This window comes from Chamaea fasciata, unplaced genomic scaffold (assembly GCF_029207755.1).
Source record: "Chamaea fasciata isolate MVZ Bird 193981 ecotype frontalis unplaced genomic scaffold, bChaFas1.0.hap1 SCAF_404, whole genome shotgun sequence".
In the NCBI taxonomy this organism is placed as follows: domain Eukaryota; kingdom Metazoa; phylum Chordata; class Aves; order Passeriformes; family Sylviidae; genus Chamaea; species Chamaea fasciata.
Window position 1 is genome coordinate 39,050 of NW_027094489.1, and position 24,355 is coordinate 63,404.

Consider the following 24,355-nt stretch of genomic DNA (forward strand, 5'->3'; position numbering starts at 1 on the left):
GGGACGCTCGGGGCCAGGGGACCTCTTGGGGACGGGTGTCACCCTGTTCCGGGGACCCTCGGGGCCAGGGGACCTCTTGGGGACGGGTGTCACCCTGTTCCGGGGACGCTCGGGGCCAGGGGACCTCTTGGGGACAGGTGTCACCGTGCTCTGGGGACCCTCGGGGCCAGGGGACCTCTTGGGGACGGGTGTCACCCTGTTCCGGGGACCCTCGGGGCCAGGGGACCTCTTGGGGACAGGTGTCACCCTGCTCTGGGGACCCTCGGGGCCAGGGGACCTCTTGGGGACGGGTGTCACCCTGCTTTGGGGACCCCAAATCCCCCGTCCCAGCCCCTCACCTCCAGCTGCGGGTGCTCGGGGGGCACGGGGATGAACTGGGGCAGGCTGTGGCTGAACCACAGGGCGATGGGGGACCCCAAATCCCCCCAAATCCCCCGTCCCAGCCCCTCACCTCCAGCTGCGGGTGCTCGGGGGGCACGGGGATGAACTGGGGCAGGCTGTGGCTGAACCACAGGGCGATGGGGGACCCCAAATCCCCCCAAATCCCCCGTCCCAGCCCCTCACCTCCAGCTGCGGGTGCTCGGGGGGCACGGGGATGAACTGGGGCAGGCTGTGGCTGAACCACAGGGCGATGGGGGACCCCAAATCCCCCCAAATCCCCCGTCCCAGCCCCTCACCTCCAGCTGCGGGTGCTCGGGGGGCACGGGGATGAACTGGGGCAGGCTGTGGCTGAACCACAGGGCGATGGGGGACCCCAAATCCCCCCAAATCCCCCGTCCCAGCCCCTCACCTCCAGCTGCGGGTGCTCGGGGGGCACGGGGATGAACTGGGGCAGGCTGTGGCTGAACCACAGGGCGATGGGGGACCCCAAATCCCCCCAAATCCCCCGTCCCAGCCCCTCACCTCCAGCTGCGGGTGCTCGGGGGGCACGGGGATGAACTGGGGCAGGCTGTGGCTGAACCACAGGGCGATGGGCCGTTTCATGTTGATGGCGAAGGGCTCGTAGCCCTCCTGCAGGCCGCAGATGCCGAAGTAGCGCAGGGTGCCCACGTCCTGGCCCAGGTTCAGGTGCCCCTCCTGCCCCAGACCCAGGCTGCACACGGGGACAAAGCCTGGGGGGCACGCGGGGGGGGGTCAGTACTGGGACCCCCAGCCAGCCCCGAGCCCCCAGCCCCACCCACGCCCACCCCAGGGAGCACAGGGCGGAGCCCCCAGCCCCACCTTCCATCCCCCCTCACCTGCCCCAGCCCCAGGTGGGACCGGGGGGGCTCTCCCCGCCCCGGGGCCCCCCCTCACCGTCGCCCACGTCGAAGTCCCTGAAGGCCACCTCGGAGCCGCCGTCCCCGATGAGCACCTCCCCGTTGAGGGTGAAGCTCATGTGGCACTCGCCCAGGTCGATGAGGCAGCCCACCACGTCCCCGGCCTGCCAGGCCCGCCCGAAGGACTCGCCCCCCACGTGCCACCGCTGCGCCTGGGGACGTGGGGACACAGAAGGTGGCACTTGGGACTTGGGGATGCAGGGCGACTCGGGGCGATGGGGACGTTGGGGGTCGCGCGTCCCTGAGGACTCGGGGGGTCCCTGGGTGCCCCTGTGTGTCCCTTTGTGCCCCAGAGTGTCCCAAGCAGGTTCTGTGTGTCCCTGAGTGTCCCCAGGTGTCCCCAGGTGTCCCTGTGTGTCCCCATGTGGCCCCACATGTCCCCACATGTTCCCGTGTGTCCCTGCACGTCCCCAGGTGTCCCCAGGTGTCCCTGTGTGTCCCCGGGTGGCCCCACATGTCCCCAGTGTCCCCGTGTGTCCCTACATGCCCCTGTGTGTCCCTACACGTCCCCAGGTGTCCCCGGGTGTCCCTACACGTCCCCAGGTGTCCCCACACGTCCCCAGGTGTCCCCAGGTGTCCCTACACGTCCCCAGGTGTCCCCAGGTGTCCCCGTGTGTCCCTACACGTCCCCAGGTGTCCCCGGGTGTCCCTACACGTCCCCAGGTGTCCCCAGTGTCCCCGTGTGTCCCTACATGCCCCTGTGTGTCCCTACACGTCCCCAGGTGTCCCCGGGTGTCCCTACACGTCCCCAGGTGTCCCCACACGTCCCCAGGTGTCCCCGGGTGTCCCTACACGTCCCCAGGTGTCCCCAGTGTCCCCGTGTGTCCCTACATGTCCCTGTGTGTCCCTACACGTCCCCAGGTGTCCCCGGGTGTCCCCACAAGTCCCCAGGTGTCCCCGGGTGTCCCCGGGTGTCCCTACACGTCCCCAGGTGTCCCCGGGTGTCCCCGGGTGTCCCTACACGTCCCCAGGTGTCCCCAGGTGTCCCCAGGTGTCCCCGGGTGTCCCTACACATCCCCAGGTGTCCCCAGGTGTCCCTACACGTCCCCAGGTGTCCCGGGTGTCCCCGGCGTCCCCGTGTCTCACCCGGTGGCCGTTGAAGACGAAGGCCATGTCGTCGGCGCCCAGCTCGGTGTCGGGGCGCAGCCCGGGCCGGGCCCAGCCCACTCTCATCTCCCCGGGGGTCACGGCCTCGAACTCGAAGTACCATTTCCCCGAGCGCACGGCTGAGCCCCGCTCTGCCCGGAAGAGCCGCGGCCGGGGGGCGCGGGGACCCCCCGAGGGAGCGCCCTGAGAGGCTGGGGGAGAACGGGGGGTCAGCCCCCCGAAAACAGCACCCAGAGACCCCAAAACAGCACCCAGAGAGCCCAGAAACGGCACCCAGAGACCCCCAAACACGGCACCCAGAGACCCCCAAACACGGCACCCAGAGAGCCCAGAAACGGCACCCAGAGACCCCCAAACACGGCACCCAGAGACCCCCAAACACGGCACCCAGAGACCCCAAAACAGCACGCAGAGACCCCCAAACACGGCACCCAGAGACCCCCAAACACGGCACCCAGAGACCCCAAACACGGCACCCAGAGACCCCCAAACACGGCACCCAGAGACCCCCAAACACGGCACCCAGAGACCCCAAAACAGCACGCAGAGACCCCCAAACACGGCACCCAGAGACCCCCAAACACGGCACCCAGAGACCCCAAACACGGCACCCAGAAACCCCAAACACGGCACCCAGAGACCCCCAAAAGAGCACCCAGAGACCCCCAAACACGGCACCCAGAGACCCCCAAACACGGCACCCAGAGACCCCAGAAACAGCACCCAGAGACCCCAAACACGGCACCCAGAGACCCCAAACACGGCACCCAGAGACCCCCAAAAGAGCACCCAGAGACCCCCAAACACGGCACCCAGAGACCCCAAAACAGCACCCAGAGACCCCAAACACGGCACCCAGAGACCCCAAACACGGCACCCAGAGAGCCCAGAAACGGCACCCAGAGACCCCAGAAACAGCACCCAGAGACCCCAAAACACGGCACCCAGAGACCCCCAAACACGGCACCCAGAGACCCCAGAAACAGCACCCAGAGACCCCAAAACACGGCACCCAGAGACCCCAAAACACGGCACCCAGAGACCCCGAAACACGGCACCCAGAGACCCCCAAACACGGCACCCAGAGACCCCAAACACGGCACCCAGAGACCCCAGAAACAGCACCCAGAGACCCCCAAAAGAGCACCCAGAGACCCCAAACACGGCACCCAGAGACCCCCAAACACGGCACCCAGAGACCCCAAAACAGCACCCAGAGACCCCCAAACACGGCACCCAGAGACCCCAGAAACAGCACCCAGAGACCCCCAAACACGGCACCCAGAGACCCCAAAACACGGCACCCAGAGACCCCAAACACGGCACCCAGAGACCCCCAAAAGAGCACCCAGAGACCCCAAAACAGCACCCAGAGACCCCAAAACACGGCACCCAGAGACCCCAACCACGGCACCCAGAGACCCCCAAAAGAGCACCCAGAGACCCCAAAACACGGCACCCACAGACCCCCAAACACGGCACCCAGAGACCCCAAAACAGCACCCAGAGACCCCAAAACACGGCACCCAGAGACCCCTAAACAGCACCCAGAGACCCCAAACACGGCACCCAGAGACCCCAAACACGGCACCCAGAGACCCCAAAACAGCACCCAGAGACCCCCAAACACGGCACCCAGAGACCCCAAAACAGCACCCAGAGACCCCAAACACGGCACCCAGAGACCCCAAAACAGCACCCAGAGACCCCAGAAACAGCACCCAGAGACCCCCAAACACGGCACCCAGAGACCCCAACCACGGCACCCAGAGACCCCAGAAACGGCACCCAGAGACCCCCAAACACGGCACCCAGAGACCCCAAACACGGCACCCAGAGACCCCCAAACACGGCACCCAGAGACCCCAGAAACGGCACCCAGAGACCCCCAAAAGAGCACCCAGAGACCCCAAACACGGCACCCAGAGACCCCCAAACACGGCACCCAGAGACCCCAGAAACAGCACCCAGAGACCCCAAACACGGCACCCAGAGACCCCCAAACACGGCACCCAGAGACCCCCAAAAGAGCACCCAGAGACCCCCAAACACGGCACCCAGAGACCCCAAACACGGCACCCAGAGACCCCCAAAAGAGCACCCAGAGACCCCAACCACGGCACCCAGAGACCCCCAAACACGGCACCCAGAGACCCCAGAAACAGCACCCAGAGACCCCAAACACGGCACCCAGAGACCCCCAAACACGGCACCCAGAGACCCCAAACACGGCACCCAGAGACCCCCAAAAGAGCACCCAGAGACCCCCAAACACGGCACCCAGAGAGCCCAGAAACGGCACCCAGAGACCCCCAAACACGGCACCCAGAGACCCCAAACACGGCACCCAGAGAGCCCCGCTCTGCCCGGAAGAGCCACGGCCGGGGGGCACGGGGACCCCCCGAGGGAGCACCCTGAGAGGAACGGGGGGTCCGCACCCCGAAACGGGCCATGGAACCCCCAAATCGGGCCATGGAACCCCAAAAGTGGGACACAGCGGTGTCACGCACGCGTCTCCTGGTCGGGGGGGCTCGATGTTGTAGCCGTAGCCCAGCAGGGTCCGCACGGCCTGGCACAGGCTCTCGCGGTTGGTGGCCTTTGTCCCCTCGTCCAGCAGGTTGTAGGGGACCAGCCGCGGGTTCCGCTTGTTCTTGATGTCCTGGGGACAGGGGACACCGGGCTCAGGGACACGGGGACACCGGGGTCAGGGGTGTGGGGACACTGGGGACAGAGACACCAGGACACCGGAGTCAGGGTCAGGGGTGTGGGGACACTGGGGTCAGGGGCATGGGGTCACTGGGACACCAGGGTCAGGGACACGGGGACACCGGGGTCAGGGGTGTGGGGACACCAGGGACACCGGGGTCAGGGACATGAGGATACCGGGGTCAGGGACACGAGGACACTGGGGTCAGGGACACGGGGACACTGGGGACAGGGACACGGGGACACCGGGGTCAGGGGTGTGGGGACACCGGGGTCAGGGATATGAGGACTCCGGGGTCAGGGGCATGGGGACACTGGGGTCAGGGGTGTGGGGACACCGGGGTCAGGGGTGTGGGGACACCGGGGTCAGGGGTGTGGGGACACAGGGACACTGCGGTCAGGGACACGGTGACACCGGGCTCAGGGATACGATGACACCCCACAGGCACGGGGACACGGCCATGGGGACGCAGGGCGGTGGCGCCATGGGCCCACGGCGGGGTTTGGGGCACCCCGGGGCGGGCGGGGGTCTCGCGGTGGGTCTGGGGTCCCCGCAGGGTCCCCACCTGTGTGGTGCTGTACGTCCAGCCCTGCTGGACCCTGTCCCGAGCCCAGACGTTGTGGCCGTTCTCGGCCAGGCGATCCACCAGGGTCAGCTGGGCCGGCGTCAGCCGCACGTGCGACAGGTCCAGCGGCGCCGGCTTGTACCCGTTGGACATGGTGTACCTGGGGAGGGGGGACGCACCTGTGGGACCCCCCCCGAGACCCCCACAACTCCCCCCACCCACGGGGACCCCATCAAACCCTGCCCGACCCTCCTCAGTGGGGACCCCCATCAAACCCTGCCTGACTCTCCTCGGTGGTCTCCAAATTGAGACATCCCAACCCAACCTTGACCTGTAGGACATGGTGGGACGCACCTGTGGGACCCCCACAACTCCCCCCACCCACAACTGGGATTCCCCTTGAAGCCCCCCCCCCCCCAAACTGGGAGCCCCCCCTCCCCGCCAAACGCACGTTTTGGGCAGTTTGATCTTCTTCAGGTTCTCCTCGGCTTTCTCATCCGCCATGCCCACGTGGCAGCCCAGGGCCAGCAGCGTCCTGGGGACACCCCCAAAATCAGCAGCCCCAAAACCTCGGACCCCTCAAAGCCCCCCACCCCCAAAATCCAGCAGCCCCCAACTCCAGGAGGACCCCAAACTCAGCCCATCCCTCCACACCCCAAAGTGGGGGAACCCCAAACCCCCTCCCCCCAAACTGAGGAGAGACCCCAAAACCATCCCCGGCACCCCCAGGCTCAGAGGGGACCCCAAAGCTGCTCCATTTTGGGGTGAGACCCCCAAAGTTCCTCCCCAGACCCACTGCCCCTTTCCCAGGGGGCTCTCAGGGAGTTTTGGGGTGATTTGAGGGGTTGTGGGGTGATTTTTAAGGCCATTTAGGGAGGATTGGATGCTGATTTTGGGGTGATTTTGGGGCAAACTTGGGGTGATTTTGGGGTGGTTTTTGGGGTGATTTTGGGGTGATTTTGGGGCGAATTTTGGGGTGATTTTTGGGGCAAACTTGGGGTGATTTTTGGGGCGAATTTTGGGGTGATTTTTGGGACAAACTTGGGGTGATTTTTGGGGCGAATTTTGGGGTGATTTTTGGGGCAAACTTGGGGTGATTTTTGGGGTGATTTTTGGGGCAAATTCCCCCCATCCTTTCCTTACTTGAGGGTCTCCCCGGACATCTGGAGGTTGTAGCCACGCTCGGGCTCGGGCAGGCTGTGGAAGCTCAGCAAACAGGGGTGCAGGCGCTGCACGTCATCCCGGACCTGGGGCACCCCAAAAAACACATCCTGGGCACGGGGGACCCTCACTGAGACCCCCCCTCACCAGTCAGGGACCCCCAAAAATGGACCCAACCCTGGGGAGGACCCAAAAACACCCCAGTGCAGTCAGGGATCGCCTCAAAGGACCCAACGCCTGGGGAACCCCCCAGAAAAGGGTCCCAACTAGGGGTGACCCCAATTCTGGGAGCCCCAAAGAGGGGCCTCAAACTGGGGACCCCTCCAGAGGAGCCCAAAGAGGGGATTGGGGGATGTTGGGGGGATTTGGGGGTCCCTCACTCACAGGTCTGTAGGTCCAGCCCTGCTCGGGGTGGGTCAGGGCCCGGAGCTCAGGGTGGGTTTGGGGGATTTTGGTGGGGCTGAGGTTTGCGTAGGGGATTTGGGGGTTCCCAGGAGGGATTTGGGGGTTCCCAGGAGGGATTTGGGGTCCCCCACTCACAGGCCCGTAGGTCCAGCCCTGCTCGATGCGGGTCAGGGCCCAGAGCTCGTGGATGTTTTCCGCCAGCTTCTCCCGGATCCGCTCCAGGTGTGGGGGCAGCACGATCTGGGGTGGGGGGAAAGGGGGCGTTGGACCCCCCCAAAGACCCCCAAAGTCCCATTTGTCACCCCAAAATCCCCTTCGTCACCCCCAAAGTCCCCTTCATCACCCCCCAAATCCCCTTCGTCACCCCCAAAGTCCCCTTCATCACCCCCCAAATCCCCTTCATCACCCCGAAATCCCCTTCATCACCCCAAAATCCTCTTCATCACTCCCCAAATCCCCTTCATCACCCCCCAAAATCCTCTTCATCACCCCCCAAATCCCCTTCGTCACCCCAAAATCCTTCCCCAATCTCTTCAGGTACCCCAAGCCCCCCCAAATCCCCCTCTGCTCCCTCCAAACCCCCTCCACCACCCCCAGACCCTCTCCCAATGCTCCTACTGTCCCCTCCACGCCCCCCAAACCCCCCAAACCCCGTCCCAATGCCCCCCAGTCCCACCCCAAACCCCCCCAAACCCCCTTCCATCCCCTCAAACCCTGTCCCAGTCCTCTTCCGTCCCCCCAGACCTCCTGCCCGGCCCTCTCTCGGCGCACCTGGCAGGTGTCCACGGGGCAGGGGGTGAAGGCGGTGTGGGGCAGGGCGCGGGTGGGCCCCAGGAGGCTGCGGGCGCCGGGCGGGGCCGAGCCCCGGTACGCCGTGAGCGGCTCCAGGCGCAGCCGCTCCCGCGGCAGCAGCGCCTCGGCGCACGGGGCGTAGCCGGGAGGGGGCACGAAACGGAACTCGCCGTGCCGGCCCCCCAGGAGGAACCGGAGCCTGGGGGGGACAGGGAGGGCCTGGGTGAGCCCCGGGCCCATAGAAACCCCATAGAGCCCCCCGAGAACCCCAAACCCCATAGGGACCCCCCAGGAGGAACCGGAGCCTGGGGGGCAGAGACAACCAGAGTGAGCCCCGGGCCCATAGAAACCCCATAGAGCCCCCCGAGAGCCCCAAACCCCATAGAGACCCCCCTGGAGAAACCAGAGTCTCGGAGACAGGAACAACCAGAGTGAGCCCCGGGCCCCAAATCCCACCCCGAGAGCCCCAAATCCCATAGAGACCCCCCAGGAGAAACCAGAGTCTGGGGAACAGGAACAACCAGAGTGAGCCCCGGGCCCATAGAAACCCCATAGAGCCCCCCCGAGAGCCCCAAACCCCATAGGGACTCCCCAGGAGGAACCAGAGCCTGGGGGGCAGAGACAACCAGAGTGAGCCCCGGGCCCATAGAAACCCCATAGAGCCCCCCGAGAACCCCAAACCCCGTAGAGACCCCCAGGAGGAACCGGAGCCTGGGGGGCAGAGACAACCAGAGTGAGCCCCGGGCCCATAGAAACCCCATAGAGCCCCCCGAGAGCCCCAAATCCCACCCCGAGAACCCCAAACCCCATAGAGACCCCCCAGGAGGAACCGGAGCCTGGGGGACAGGGAGGGCCTGGGTGAGCCCCAGACCCATAGAAACCCCAAATCCCACCCTAAGAACCCCATAGACCCCCCCCCGAGAGCCCCAAACCCCACCCCAATTCCGGGCTGTCCCACCCCAATTTTCGGGCTGTCCCACTCCCCAATTCCGGGCTGTCCCACCCCAATTTTCGGGCTGTCCCACTCCCCAATTCCGGGCTGTCCCACCCCAATTTTCGGGCTGTCCCACCCCCCAATTCCGGGCTGTCCCACCCCCCAATTTTCGGGCTGTCCCACCCCCCAATTCCGGGCTGTCCCACCCCAATTTTCGGGCTGTCCCACTCCCCAATTCCGGGCTGTCCCACCCCAATTTTCGGGCTGTCCCACCCCCCAATTCCGGGCTGTCCCACCCCCCAATTTTCGGGCTGTCCCACCCCCCAATTCCGGGCTGTCCCACCCCCCAATTTTCGGGCTGTCCCACCCCCCAATTCCGGGCTGTCCCAGCCCCCAATTCCGGGGCCCCCCTCACCGGACCCCCGCCGAGAAGCTGGCCACGGGGGTGAAGAGGGTGTCCAGGTTGAAGCCCTCGAGGACCCCCTGGACCGGGGCCCCGTTGAGGCGGAAGGAGGCGCTGGGGACCCCCAGGTCCAGGCAGCAGCTGACCACGTCCCCCTCGGCCAGAGCCCGGCGGTGCGGGGACCCCACGGCCTTGGGGACACCCCCTGGGGGACGCGGAGGGGTCAGGGGGTCACAGGGGGGTCGGGGGGCAGGGAAAGGGGTCTCAGAGGGGGCGGGGGGTCACGGGGGACAGGGAAAGGGGTCTCAGAGGGGTCAGGGGGGTCACAGGGGGACAGGGGATCACAGGGGACAGGAAAAGGGGTCTCAGAGGGGTCAGGGGGGTCACAGGGGGACAGGGGATCACAGGGGACAGGAAAAGGGGTCTCAGAGGGGTCAGGGGAGTCATAGGGGGATCTCAGAGGGGTCGGGGGGTCACAGGGGTCACAGGGGACAGGGAAAGGGGTCTCAGAGGGGTCAGGGGGATCTCAGAGGGGTTGGGGGGTCACAGGGGTCACGGGGGACAGGGAAAGGGGTCTCAGAGGGGTCAGGGGGGTCACAGGGGGACAGGGGATCACAGGGGACAGGAAAAGGGGTCTCAGAGGGGTCAGGGGAGTCATAGGGGGATCTCAGAGGGGTCGGGGGGTCACAGGGGTCACAGGGGACAGGGAAAGGGGTCTCAGAGGGGTCAGGGGGATCTCAGAGGGGTTGGGGGGTCACAGGGGTCACGGGGGACAGGGAAAGGGGTCTCAGAGGGGTCAGGGGGGTCACAGGGGGATCTCAGAGGGGTCAGGGGGTCACAGGGGTCACAGGGGACAGGAAAAGGGGTCTCAGAGGGGTCAGGGGGGTCACAGGGGGACAGGGGATCACAGGGGACAGGGAAAGGGGTCTCAGAGGGGTCAGGGGGGTCACAGGGGGATCTCAGAGGGGTCGGGGGTCACAGAGGGGTCAGGGGGATCTCAGAGGGGGCGGGGGGTCACAGGGGTCACGGGACAGGAAAAGGGGTCTCAGAGGGGTCGGGGGTCTCAGAGGGGACAGGGACATGGTGGGGACAGGAGCGTTGGGGGCTCACAGAGCTCTGGGGGGGATCAGGAGGACCGGGGGGGGGGGGGGGGGAACAAAAGGGGGTCCCAGAGCTCGGAGAAATGGGGGCAGCAGGACAGCTGGGGGCTCCCAGGCGCCGCCCTCACCTGTCCACAGGTGGAGGCCATCGAAGGCGAAGGAGTTGAGGTCGTCGCCGGCGCCGTTGCCGCCCCAGCCGGAGCCGCCCCCCGGGGCGGGCCGGAAGCCCCCGGCCGCCCCCCAGCCCACGCGCAGGTGGGTGGGCGCCGGGGTGACGAAGGGCCGCGCGCGCTCCACCGCCACCTCGAAGTACCAGCAGCGGAACTGCGTGGAGCCCGGAGCCGTCCCCACGAACAGGTTGGGACGCACGCTGCGACAGCGGGGAGGGCGTCAGGGGACGGGGAGAGCGCCGGGGAGCCCAGGTCACACCGGGGAGCCCCAAAATCACACCTGGGAGCCCCGAATGCCACCGGGGAACCCCAAAATCACACCTGGGAACTCCAAAATCACACCTGGGAGCCCCGAATGCCACCGGGGAGCCCCGAATGCCACCGGGGAACCCCAAAATCACACCTGGGAACTCCAAAATCACACCGGGGAGCCCCAAATGCCACCGGGGAGCCCCAAAATCCCACCTGGGAGCCCCGAATGCCACCGGGGAACCCCAAAATCACACCTGGGAACTCCAAAATCCCACCTGGGAGCCCCGAATGCCACCGGGGAGCCCCAAATCACACCTGGGAACCCCAAATGCCACCTGGGAGCCCCGAATGCCACCTGAGAAGGCAGCTCTCCCCTCCGGGCCCCCCAGCCCACCTGGTGACGTAGTTGACCATGCCGGTCTGCAGCAGGAGGTCGCGGCGCGGCAGCAGGTTCTCGGTGATCAGGTTCTGGTTGGAGCGCACGGCCACGGCGTTGCACACGCACAGCGAGCACAGCACGTCCAGCACCTGCCGGGGCACACCTGAGCACACCTGGCACACACCTGGACACACACCTGAGCACACACCTGAGCACACCCAGGCCCCGCCCACCTTGTGGTTGCGGCCGTGCTTGTCGAGCAGGGAGATGATGGATTTGATGTGGTTCTCCTGGATGATGTTCAGCACCTCGGGGCTCTCGATCAGCACGCAGTACAGCACCTCCAGGATGCCTGCGGTGTGGGGCGGCCCCACGGCACGGGGTCAGCCCCACGGGGGGACCCCAGACCCACGGGGGGACCCCAGACCCACGGGGGAGACCACAGACCCATGGGAGAGACCCCAGCCCCACAGGAGTGACCCCAGACCCACGGGAGTGACCCCACACCCACAGGAGCGACCCCAGACCCACGGGAGTGAACCCAGACCCACGGGAGAGACCCCAGACCCACGGGAGAGATCCCAGACCCACGGGAGAGACCCCAGAACCACGGGAAAGATCCCAGACCCATAGGAGAGACCCCAGACCCACGGGGGGACCCCAGACCCACGGGAGAGATCCCAGACCCACGGGGGAGACCACAGACCCATGGGAGAGATCCCAGACCCACGGGGGGACCCCAGACCCACAGGAGAGACCCCAGACCCACAGGAGAGACCCCAGACCCACGGGAGAGACCCCAGACCCACAGGAGAGACCCCAGACCCACAGGAGAGATCCCAGACCCATAGGAGAGACCCCAGACCCACAGGCGTGACCCCAGACCCACGGGAGAGATCCCAGACCCACGGGAGAGATCCCAGACCCATAGGAGTGACCCCAGACCCACGGGAGAGACCCCAGACCCACAGGAGTGACCCCAGACCCACAGGAGAGATCCCACACCCACGGGAGAGACACCAGATCCACAGGAGAGACCCCAGACCCACGGGAGAGACCCCAGACCCACAGGGGAGACCACAGACCCAGGGGAGAGACCCCAGACCCGTGGGAACCTCCTGAGCTTCAAAGCTGGCTCTGCAGCCCCCTGAAGGTGCCCAGCTCCCAGCCCCACAGGAGAGACCCCAGCCCCACAGGAGCCCCCCGGGCCGCCCCACTGACCCGAGGAGGCCTCCAGCCTGTCCAGTTTGCTGACCAGCCAGTCCAGGTTGGTGGAGAACAGGGCGCAGTTGGCTCGGTTCCCTCGGATCAGCGAGGCTGGGGGGGCACGGCTGGGGGTCAGCGACCCCCCGGCGCTGCCCCCTATCCCGCCCGCTCGTGCCCCCCAGCCCCACACGCGCCCCCCCGGCGCACCCAGCAGCTCGTAGAGCAGGTTGACGATCTCCTTCCAGGCGGCGGCCGCCTCCTCGCCCGCGGCCTCCCCGAACTGCGCCGCCGTGCTGTAGGCGCTCAGGCGGTCAATGCAGCTCAGCACCAGCGTCAGCATCCCCTGCGGCCGGGAGGGGCTGTGAGACCCCCGGGGGCGACCCCAGAGCCCCCCGGGACCCCCGGGTGCGACCCCAGAGCCCCCCCGGGACCCCCAGACTGGGACACCCACCCTGGAACCCCCCTAGGGACCCCCAAGCTGGCCCCGGGGTCAGCATCGCCCGCGGTCCGGGGGGCTCTGTCAGCCCCAGAGCAGCCGGACCCCGGGGTGAGATAAACTGGGGAGGGGTCCCGGGACGACCCCGCTGTGCCCCGCCGCGTTTGGGTGGGGGGTCCCGGGGGCGGCACCTCCTGCTGGAAGAGGCTCTGGCGGGCCCGCAGCGCCCGCAGGCGGCCCTGGCGCTGCTCGTGGCGCAGCTCGGGGGGCGGCGGCTCGAAGTAGCCGATCAGGTCCCGCAGGCTGAGGATGACTCCGGCGATGGGCAGGGCGGGCGGCGGAGACCCCCGCGGGCGGCCCTGGAGGCTGTCCAGGCTCCTGGGGGGGAAAGGGGGGGCGTCAGACCACCCTAACGACACCCCCAAAAAATCCCCGGGACCCCCTGACATCACCTGGACCGCCCAGAGCAGGTGGAGGCTCTGCGGTGAAGATCATCCCCATGGGCCCCACGACCCCCCCAGGAGCCCCCCCAGGAGCCCCCAAACCTGATGAAGCTCCCGTAGAGCCCCGTGGTGCTGAAGACCATCCGAGCCGCCTGCGACTCCTGGTGCTGGGAGCGGCTCAGGGTCAGGGCGTCGTCCATGTGCCCCTCCTGGTGCAGGATGGCCTTTGGGGGGGGACAGGGAGGGCTCAGAGGGGACCCCAAAGCTCCTGGAGACCCCCCTGAACCCACAGGGACCCCAAAACTCTCAAAGACACCCCCAAAAAATGTTCCAGAGCCTCTCTAGAGGCACCCCAGTGCTGCTGAGAGTCCCCAGACCCCTCAGAACTTCCTCAAAAGCCTCAGAATTTCCTCCAAACCCTCAGAACTGCCCCCCAAAGCCCCCCCCCAGCGCGTTTTTGAACACCCCGAAAGACCCCAAAGACCCTCGTGAACCCCAAAGACTCCAAACGCTGCCCCCCAAAGCCCACCCAGACCCATCTCAGTGCCTCTCGGAGCTCTCAAAAGCCCCTCAAACTCCCCAAGCTCCCTCCCCAAGCCCCCCCAGAGACCCCTCCGGGGTTTTCGGGGACCCCCCCGAGCCCACCTTCCTCTTGAGCAGCCCGAGGCGCAGCGCTTTGGGGTCGGGGGCGGCGTAGGTGACCCAGAGGCCGCTGTTGCTGTGCTGCAGGAAGCCAAGGGACTCCCCGTACTTGATCTCGGGGGGGCCCCATCCCCTCGATGTCCCTTTTCGGGGTGGTCTCCAGCTTCTCCTGCGGGATCGGGGGGCACAGGAGGGGATCAGGGTCCAGAGGAGCGGGGTGGGGATTGGGGGGAAGAGCAGGACAGGGTCAGCACGGGGACCGGGGGCAGGTTGGGGACATCCTGGGGACATCCCGGGGACATCCCAGTGCTGCTGGAGCAGGGACAGGGATGAGGACAGGACCAGGACAGGGACCAGGGGCAGGATGGGGACATCCTGGGGACATCCTGGGCACATCCCAGTGCTGCTGGAACAGGGACAGGGTCAGGACAGGACCAGGACGGGGACCAGGGGCAGGATGGGGACATCCTGGGACATCCTGGGGACATCCTGGGGACATCCTGGGGACCTCCTGGGTACATCCCAGTGCTGTTGGAACAGGGACAGGGATGAGGACAGGGTCAGGACAGGGACCAGGGGCGGGTTGGGGACATCCTGGGGACATCTGGGGACAGCCTGGGGACATCCCAGTGCTGTTGGAACAGGGACAGGGATGAGGACAGGGTCAGGACAGGGACCAGGGGCGGGCTGGGGACATCCTGGGGACATCCCGGGGACATCCCGGGGACATCCCAGTGCTGCTGGAGCAGGGACAGGGTCAGGACAGGACCAGGACAGGGACCAGGACCCGTTCGGGCCCCCCACCTTGGAGGCCCGGAAGCAGAAGGTGGCCACGCGCGTGTTGGCCGCCGAGGCCTCCACCATGGCCAGCCCGGCGGTCTCAGTCAGCGCCAGGTACCGGCCCGTGGTGACGTGGCGCAGGCGGAAGGGCTGGCCCCAGCGCAGGTGGCTCCCGCTCCAGCTGGGGACAGAGGGGGACAGCGGTGACAGCGGTGTCGCCGGGGGGGGGCTGGGACACGGGGACACGAGGTGACGCCAGGAGAGGACGCAACGAACGACAGAGGGACGCAGGGCGAGGACGTGAAGGTGTCACAGGGACACTGGGGACATGAGGAGATGTGGGCAGGTGACACCAGGATGGGACACGATGACGGCTTGGGGACACAGCCAAACACGCCAAGGACGCTCCAGGACGCCGAGCCCCCCCGGGGGACCCCACCCAGCGTCCCCGGTGTCCTCGGGGGGCGGCGACAGCCCCGCGTCCCCCGTACCTGATGCGCAGGGGCTCCAGGCGCCACAGGGACCTGGCGTGGGCACACACAGCCCCACCCTCGTAGTTGACAACGCTGCTGGGGGCGACAAGGGGGGTCAGCGAGTTGGGGACCCCCACCCCGTGTGTGTGTGTGTCCCACCCCAATGTGGGGCTCCCCACCTGCGCTCCTCGCCCTGCTCGGGGGCCGTGGGGGTCAGGCACTCGTCCATGTGGCCGTGGAACAGGCGCAGCACGTGGCCGCCCGTGACGAAACCTGAGGGCACGTTTGGGGACAGGCCGGGGGGGTCAGGGGGTTGGGGACGCCCGAAGGGACACCCCCACGCCCATCCGGGCTCCCTCAGGGGACTCACCTTCCTCGGAGCCCGAGCAGATGGGGTTCATGTTCCACAGGGTCTGCATGAAGGACGCGTCCACCTGGAGCTCCCCCGAGGCCGTGGACAGGTGCTGGGACACGGGGGGGACGCGGGGGTGACACGGGGGTCGTGACCCCAGCCCCCCCATCGTGTCAGGGTCACCCCATGCCGAGAGCCCCCATTTCGGGGTCAGTCCATCCGAGTCCCCGTAAATTGGGGGGGGGGTCTCAGTTTTGGGGTCCCGTTAAAATTGAGGATCTCCCATTTATCAGGTCAGGGTGTGGGGGGATCCCTGTGTCCCCATGTTCCCACCTGTCCCTAAGTTTCCCTCTGTCCCCGTGTCCCCCCATGTCCCCAGGTGTCCCCCCGTGTCCCCCCATGTCCCCAGGTGTCCCCCCGTGTCCCCCCATGTCCCCAGGTGTCCCCCCCGTGTCCCCAGGTGTCCCCAGGTGTCCCCCCGTACCAGGTATCTCTCTGAGGACACGCTGACCAGGATCAGGTCAGGGGGTTTGGGGGATCCCTGCATCCCCGTGTCCCCAGGTGTCCCCCCGTGTCCCCAGGTGTCCCCCCCCGTGACCCCAGGTGTCCCCCCCGTGTCCCCAGGTGTCCCCAGGTGTCCCCCCGTACCAGGTATCTCTCTGAGGACACGCTGACCAGGATCAGGTCAGGGGGTTTGGGGGATCCCTGCATCCCCGTGTCCCCAGGTGTCCCCCCGTGTCCCCAGGTGTCCCCCCGTGTCCCCAGGTGTCCCCCCCGTGTCCCCAGGTGTCCCCAGGTGTCCCCCCGTACCAGGTATCTCTCTGAGGACACGCTGACCAGGATCAGGTCGTCGCCCACCCGCACCTTCTCTCCCTCGGAGCGCTGCTTGGACGCCGGGTGCATCGTCCACCAGCACGCCTCGCCTGGGGGACACCCCCCAAATCAGCACCCCCCCAAAAACCCACCGGGACACCCCCCCCCAAAACAGCACCCCCGAGCCGGGGGGACCCCCAGGCACCTCGGGGTTCCCCCCTCCCCGGTTTTTACCCGTGGCGTCTTTCTGCAGCCCCACGTCAAAGGCCAGTTTGTCGGTGACCGAGCGGGAGGTGGTCAGGCAGCACAGGTACTGCGGGGACACGCTGTTATTGGGGGGTCCCCAAAAACTCCCTGAGCCCCCCCCAACCCCTACAGACCCCACAAAACCCTCACGGCCCCCCAAAGCCCCCCCGAAGCCGCCGGAACTCACCATGCCGCTGTGCGAGTGTCTCAGCAGGATGGCGTGGCCGTAGAGCAGCGTCCGGTGACCCCCGCCCTGAGAGGACTTGGGGGGCACAGGCGGGGTCAAGGAGGGGACCCCAAAATGCCCTGACCCCTCCTGTACCCCCAAAAACCCCTTGAAGGCCAGAAAAAAACCCGGCGGGGCTCCATGTCTCAGACACAGCCCCGTGTGCATCGCTGGCCCCTTGTTTTGGGGTCTCCCCATGTTGGGGTCCCCCCCTTGTTTTGGGGTCTCCCCGTCTTGGGGTCTCCTCGTGTTGGGGTCCCCCTTGTTTTGGGGTCCCCTCTTGTTTTGTGGTCCCCCTTGTTTTGGGGTCTCCCCATGTTGGGGTCTCCCTTGTTTTGAGGTCCCCCCCTTGTTTTGGGGTCTCCCCGTCTTGGGGTCCCCCTGTGTTGGGGTCTCCTCGTGTTGGGGTCCCTCCCTTGTTTTGGGGTCTCACTTGTTTTGGGGTCCCCCTTGTTTTGTGGTCCCCCTTGTTTTGGGGTCTCACTTGTTTTGGGGTCCTCCCGTCTTGGGGTCTCCCTTGTTTTGGGGTCTCCCCATGTTGGGGTCCCTCTTGTTTTGGGGTCCCCCCGTCTTGGGGTCTCCTCGTGTTGGGGTCCCTCTTGTTTTGGGGTCCTCCCGTCTTGGGGTCTCCCTTGTTTTGGGGTCTCCCCGTGTTGGGGTCTCCCTAGTTTTGGGGTCACCCCCTTGTTTTGGGGTCTCCCTTGTTTTGGGGTCTCCCCATGTTGGGGTCTCCCTTGTTTTGGGGTCCCCCTGTGTTGGGGTCTCCCTAGTTTTGGGGTCTCCCCGTGTTGGGGTCTCCCGTGCGTTGCACCTCCCTTTGTTTCGGGGTGCACCGTGCCTTGGACCCCCCTTGTTTTGGGGTTCCCCTCATGGTGGAATCCCCCCATCCTGAGGGATCCTCTGATTTTGGGGTCCCCCCCATCGTGTCAGGGTCACCCCGTGTCGGGATCCCCGACTTTAGGGTCAGCCCATCCCAGTGCCCACAAATTTGGGGGGGTCCCAGTTTTGGGATCTTAATATCGAGGGTCTCCCTTTTGGGGGTCCCCCCAATATTGAGGTTTCCCCCCAAAATTGGGGTCCCAAATTTCAGGGTCACCCCATTGAAATTTGGGGGGGGGGGTCCCAGTTTTGGGATCCCCTTCATATCGAGGGTCTCCCATTTTGGGGGCCCCCCAACATTGAGGTTTCCCCCCAAAATTGGGGTCCCCGATTTCGGGCTCTCCTCATCGGGGGTCCCCCCATGCTCCTCCCGCCCCCCCCTCACACTTTTGGGGTCCATGCGGATTTTGGGGGGCTGTGGATGGATGGGAATGTGGGGTGGGGGGCACACCCGGACTCCTGGGTCCATGCAGGGGGGGTGCGGGGTGGGCAGAGCCCCCCAAAATTTTGGGGGGCGTGGGAGTGGGTTGGTGAGGAGGATGAGGAAGAGGAAGTGATGAAGGTGAGGATGAGGATTTGGGGGTTCGGGGGGGGTCACTGCACCACAGTGGCACCTACCCACTTATCCAGATCGACCCCCTGGGTGGGCGGGGGGAGAGAAGAGGGGGGGTCACGGGGGGCTGCGACCCCCCCAAAAACACCGGGGGTCCCCCCAAACCCCCCCAGGGACCCCAAAAATTCCTCCAGAGACCCAAAAAATTCCCCCAGGAACCCCAAAAACTCCCCCAGGAACCCCAAAAACACCGGGGATCCCCCCAAAAAAACTCCCCCAGCAACCTAAAAACCCCCTAAGGACCCCCAAAAACTCCCCCAGGAACCCCAAAAACACCGGAGAGCGCCCCAAACCCCCCAGGGACCCCCCAAAAAATCCTCCAGAGACCCAAAAAACTCCCCTAAGGACGCCGAAAATTCCCCCAGGAACCCCAAAACCTTCCCCGGGCCCCCCAAATCCCCTCTGAAGGACCTCAAACCCCCTCTGGCGCCCCCCCAAGCCCCTCGAGGGCCCCCCCAAATCTGCGGAGCCCCCCCAAAAGGCGGCGGGGACCCCAGACCCACCTCGCTGCCGATGTCGGAGCTGTTGGCCAACATCTCCTGCAGCGCCCGCACCGACAGCGACTGCTCCAGCACGAAGCAGCACACGGCCAGGTCCGGGGGGACATTCTGGGGGGACACCGGGGGGGTCAGAGGTCATGGGGGACCCCTCCCCACCTTTGGGGGCACGCCGGAACTCAGGGGAATCCCCCGGCCCCCGCCCCCATCTCGGGCTGTGTGGCCTTTGTCACCTGGAAGGGGAAACTGAGGCACGGACCCCTCCCCGTGTCACCTGGAAGGGGAAACTGAGGCACGGACCCCTCCCCGTGTCACCTGCAGGGTCCTAGAAGGGGAAACTGAGGCACAGACCCCTCCCCGTGTCACCTGCAGGGTCCTAGAAGGGGAAACTGAGGCACAGACCCCTCCCCGTGTCACCTAGAAGGGGAAACTGAGGCACGGACCCCTCCCCGTGTCACCTGCAGGGTCCTAGAAGGGGAAACTGAGGCACAGACCCCTCCCCATGTCACCTGCAGGGTCCTAGAAGGGGAAACTGAGGCACAGACCCCTCCCTGTGTCACCTGCAGGGTCCTAGAAGGGGAAACTGAGGCACAGACCCCTCCCTGTGTCACCTGCAGGGTCCTAGAAGGGGAAACTGAGGCACAGACCCCTCGCCACGCCCTGGGGGGCTCCCAGGGGTGTTACGGGGATCTCTGGACTGTTATGGGGGATCCCTCAGCCCCCCCAAAACCCCCCAGACCCGGGGGTCTCCCGGGGTCCCTCAGCCTCCCCAGCCCTTCCCGGAATTCCGGGGGTGTCCCCAAAGTCCCGGGGGTCTCCCCAAATCCGGGGGCGGGTCTCACCTGCGCGTTGGAGGTGGGCTCCAGGGAGCAGAGGCGGTTCCCGAAGCCCTCGACCGACAGGCAGAGCTTGAGCTGCTCCTTCAGCAGCGTCGTGGTGCACTGCAGGACCACCTCGTCGTCCTGGGGGGCAAAACCGGGGGGTCAGCGCCCCAAAATAGCCCCCAGAATCCCAAAATAGCCCCCAGAACCCCAAAATATCCCCCCAGAATCCCAAAATATCCCCCAGAACCCAAAAATAGCCCCAGAACCCCAAAATAGCCCCCAGAACCCCAAAATACGCCCAGAACACCAAAATATCGCCCAGAGCCCCCAAAATATCTGCCACAACCCCAAAGCCCCCAGAAGCCCCCCCGTGGTACCCCCCAAACCCAATTGGGGGGGTCAGGACACTCTGGGTGCCCCCCAAACCTTATCAGGGAGGGGTCACGACCCTTTGGGTGCCCCTCAAAGCCTATTGGGGGGGGGTCAGGACCCCCCTGGGTGCCCCCCAAACCCAATTAAGGGGGGTCAGGACCCTTTAGGTGCCCCCCCAAACCCAATTAAGGGGGGTCAGGACCCTTTAGGTGCCCCCCAGACCCAATTAAGGGGGTCAGGACCCCCTTGGGTGCCCCCCCAACCCTATTAGGGGGCGTCAAGACCCTTTAGGTGCCCCCCAGACCCAATTAAGGGGGGTCAAGACCCCCTGGGTGCCCCCCAAACCCAATTAAGGGGGGTCAGGACCCTTTAGGTGCCCCCCAGACCCAATTAGGGGGGGTCAGGACCCCCTGGGTGCCCCCCAAACCCAATTAAGGGGGGGTCAGGACCCCCCTGGGTGCCCCCCAAACCAATTGGGGGGGGTCAGGACCCTTTAGGTGCCCCCCAGACTCAATTAGGGGGGTCAGGACCCCCCTGGGTGCCCCCCAGACCCAATTAGGGGCGTCAGGACCCTTTAGGTGCCCCCCAAACCCAATTGGGGGGGGGGGGTCAGGACCCCTTGAGTGCCCCCCAAACCCAATTAAGGGGGGTCAGGACCCTTTAGGTGCCCCCCCAAACCCAATTAGGGGGGTCAGGACCCCCTGGGTGCCCCCCAAACCCAATTAAGGGGGGTCAGGACCCCCCTGGGTGCCCCCCCAACCCAATTAAGGGGGGTCAGGACCCCCCTGGGTGCCCCCCAAACCCAATTAAGGGGGGTCAGGACCCCCCTGGGTGCCCCCCAAACCAAATTAAGGGGGGTCAGGACCCCCCTGGGTGCCCCCTAAACCCAATTAAGGGGGGTCAGGACCCCCCTGGGTGCCCCCCAGACCCAATTAAGGGGGGTCAGGACCCTTTAGGTGCCCCCCAAACCCAATTAAGGGGGGTCAGGACCCCCCTGGGTGCCCCCGTCCCCCCCCCAAGGGCTGCCCCTCCCCGTTCCCCCTCCCCCACCTGCTCCCGTCACTCGGGACCCCCCCGGATTGGGGGGGGAGGGGCGGATTCCACCCGCGGGCCGGGGATGCCATGAGGGAGGGGGGGAGGGGCTGCTCCGTGACTCAGTTTCCCCCTCCCAAAATCCCCTCCCCCCCAAACCTGCTGAGCTCAGCATTTCCCACGACCTCCCCCCACCCCCGCGCCAAGGTCACCCCTTCGCCCCCTCCCCTCAATTCCCACCCCCCCACCCCGGTCTCATTTTGAGGCCAAACTGGGAGAAACTGGGACAGAGCAACTGGGACGCCCCTCCCCCGACCCCCCCATCCCCCCCCCCCGGGGGGAATCCGGTGTCGCCCCTCCCCCCCCAGCAGCTGCTCCCCCTCCCCCCCCCCGTGTTACTTTTTTGGGAGCCCGGGACAGGTGGGGGGAGGGGAGGGGTGACCCCCCTCCCTTCCCGGTGCTCCTCCCAGGTCATCCCAGTATCTCCCAGTATCCCCCCCAGTGTCCCCAGTTCCCCCAGTATCTTCTCCCAGTCACCCCAGTTTCCCTTCCACGCCCCCCCAGTATCCCCTCCCAGTATCCCCGGTTCTCCTCTCTCGGTTTTTCCCACTTCTCCCAGTTTCCCATCCCAGTATCTCCCAGTTTCCAGCCGAACTCCTCCAGTATCCCCAGTCCTCCTCTCCCAGGTTTTCCCACTTTATCGCGCATTATCTCCCAGCATCCCCTCCCCCGCAATTCTCCCACCTTCCCTCCCAATTTTCCCACTCCCACCTCCCCAGTTCTCCCAGTTCCCCCGCCCCGTGCCCCCCAGGTTCTCAGCCTTTCCCCCCCAGTGCCCTCCCAGTGCTCCCAGTTCCCTCCCAGTCCCCGCACTCACCGTGCGCAGGAACTGCACATCGTCCTCGCCTTCCCCCTCAGCCATCGCCGCAGCCTCGGGACCCCCGGCGGGGCTTTTGGGGGCTCCTGGGGGGCTTTGGGGGGTCCCCGGGGAGGTTTCGGGGCTCCCGGCTGTGGTTTGGGGGTCCCCGAATGGAGGCAAGGGAGCCCCGAGGGTGCTCAGGGGGGTCCCGGGGGGGTTTTGGGGTGTCCCGGTGGAAGGTTTGGGAGATCCCGGGGGGGTTTTTTGGGGTGTCCCGGGTGGTGGTCGGGGGTCCCAGGCGGGCTCTGGGGGGTCCCGTCCCCCCCTTCCTCGGGTGCTCCCCCCGCGGGTGTCACCGATCGTTGTCCCCCCCCGGTGTGGCGGCGGCTCCCGGTGACACCTGCTGTCCCTCCCCCCGTGACGTGAGGGGGAGGCTCCGGGGAGGGGAGCGGGGGCTGGGAAACTGAGGCACGGACCCCCCCCGTGTCACCTGGGGGAAACTGAGGCACGGACCCCCCGTGTCACCTGGGGGGAAACTGAGGCACGGACCCCCCCCCGTGTCACCTGGGGGGAAACTGAGGCACGGACCCCCCGTGTCACCTGGGGGAAACTGAGGCACGGACCCCCCCCGTGTCACCTGGGGGGAACTGAGACACGGACCCCCCCCGTGTCACCTGGGGAGAAACTGAGGCACGGACCCCCCCCCCGTGTCACCTGGGGGGAAACTGAGGCACGGACCCCCCCCGTGTCACCTGGGGGGAAACTGAGGCACGGACCCCCCGTGTCACCTGGGGGGAAACTGAGGCACGGACCCCCCGTGTCACCTGGGGGAAACTGAGGCACGGACCCCCCCCGTGTCACCTGGGGGGAAACTGAGGCACGGACCTTCCCAACCCCCCCGCGGGGTCCTCCCCAACACTGGGGGCTGCGGCCCTGGGGTCGCCTCAGGCCCTTTAAGAGGAGGGGTCCCCACAGTTCAGCCCAGTCGAGCCCGGTTTTATTTCGGAGGAGGGATTTTAGGGGTGATCCCACCTCCCCGAGCCCCCTCGGGGTGGAATTTGAGGGTGTCTCAGGTTCACCTCGAGAATCCAGGTTGTGAGGATCTCAGAGCAGCATCCCCGAGTTTCTCCACAGGCTCTCCCAGGGCTCCTCGGCACGAAGATTCCAAACCCCTCAGAGCACCCCAAACCCCTCACTGCACCCCGGGATCCCTCAGCATCCCCCCAGGCTCCTTGGTGACCCTCCAAAACCCCTCAGGCAACCCAGCCCTCCCCTTTTCCCCTCACGTTTCCCACCTTTCCCCCTGCCTCAGGCTTCCTGCCGCTTTTTCCCCCTCACATTTCCAGCCTTTTCCCCTTCACGTTTTCTGCCCTTTTCCCCCCTCACGTTTCCCCCCAGTTTTCTCCCCACACATTCCCACCCTTTTCCCCTCACGTTTCCCTCTCTTTCCCCGTCACATTCCCATCCTTTTCCCCTCACGTTTCCCTCTCTTTCCCCCTCACACTCCCACCCTTTTCCCCTCACATTCCCATCCTTTTCCCCTCACGTTTCCCTCTCTTTCCCCCTCACGTTTCCCACCCTTTTCCCCTCACGTTTCCCGCCCTTTTCTCCCCTCATGATTTTCGCCCTTTTCCCCCTCACGGCTCCTGCCCTTCCCCACCTCCATTTAAACCTGAAAATAACGGCATAAGGAGATGCTCTCTCAATTTAGAGCCCTAAAATGCTGCCTAAAGAGGGTCTTCCCCCAGTCTAAACCCTAAAACTGATGAAAAAAGGGGGAGTTTCCCGTCAATTTAACCCCGTAAATTGCAGGGAAATGGAGTTTCCCCCACAATTTAACACCACGAAATGCTTCATTCCCCAACAACTTGTGCCCTCGTCGTTCCCGCCATTTTTTCCTCCTCACAATTCCCTCCACCTCTCCTTCCTGATTTTTCCAAACCCACTTAATTTTACTTGGAATTTGTCAAGCACCTTTGCGTTTACATCCCGTAAGTACAGAGCCTCACCGCACCCGTGTCCCAAGGGTGCTGGGGGGGATGCGGGGTGCTGTGGGGGGGTCCCAGGGATGGTTTTGGGGTCCCAGGGGTGTTACGGAGGGGGTCTTAGGGATGTTTTAAGGGTCCCAGAGGTGCTCTGAGGGTTCCAGAGGTGATTTGGGGGTTCCCAGAGGTGCCTGGAGTGTTATGGGGGACCCCAAGTGTTGTTTAGGGGATCCCTGCAGTATTATGGGGGTCACGGGGGGGGGTTTGGGAGGTCCCAGAGGTGATTTTGGGAGTCGTAGGGGTTGCTAAGGGGGGCCCTGGGGTAGTTTAGGGGGTCCCAGGGGTGTTATGGGGGATCCCAGGGGTTGTTTAGGGGGTCCCAG

General features: G+C 65.9%; 1 protein-coding gene across 1 annotated transcript in view; it reads right to left on the minus strand.

The window, feature by feature from the left end:
* The window catches only part of LOC136305431 (ryanodine receptor 1-like), a 59,185-nt gene extending 36,806 nt beyond the window's left edge, over positions 1 to 22,379 (minus strand). The window contains 30 exon segments of the mRNA XM_066208687.1: positions 904 to 1,112; positions 1,297 to 1,471; positions 2,406 to 2,617; positions 4,920 to 5,085; positions 5,699 to 5,858; positions 6,150 to 6,233; positions 6,842 to 6,945; positions 7,400 to 7,504; positions 8,036 to 8,255; positions 9,406 to 9,598; positions 10,622 to 10,863; positions 11,310 to 11,443; positions 11,528 to 11,646; positions 12,516 to 12,611; positions 12,708 to 12,843; positions 13,128 to 13,314; positions 13,482 to 13,603; positions 14,025 to 14,147; positions 14,149 to 14,190; positions 14,826 to 14,982; positions 15,293 to 15,370; positions 15,454 to 15,547; positions 15,645 to 15,738; positions 16,437 to 16,549; positions 16,674 to 16,752; positions 16,873 to 16,947; positions 18,409 to 18,429; positions 18,907 to 19,011; positions 19,743 to 19,862; positions 22,006 to 22,379. Of these exon segments, the coding sequence (XP_066064784.1) occupies positions 904 to 1,112; positions 1,297 to 1,471; positions 2,406 to 2,617; positions 4,920 to 5,085; positions 5,699 to 5,858; positions 6,150 to 6,233; positions 6,842 to 6,945; positions 7,400 to 7,504; positions 8,036 to 8,255; positions 9,406 to 9,598; positions 10,622 to 10,863; positions 11,310 to 11,443; positions 11,528 to 11,646; positions 12,516 to 12,611; positions 12,708 to 12,843; positions 13,128 to 13,314; positions 13,482 to 13,603; positions 14,025 to 14,147; positions 14,149 to 14,190; positions 14,826 to 14,982; positions 15,293 to 15,370; positions 15,454 to 15,547; positions 15,645 to 15,738; positions 16,437 to 16,549; positions 16,674 to 16,752; positions 16,873 to 16,947; positions 18,409 to 18,429; positions 18,907 to 19,011; positions 19,743 to 19,862; positions 22,006 to 22,050 (3,810 nt within the window). The 5' untranslated portion in view covers positions 22,051 to 22,379.
* Positions 22,380 to 24,355: the final 1,976 nt, after the last annotated feature.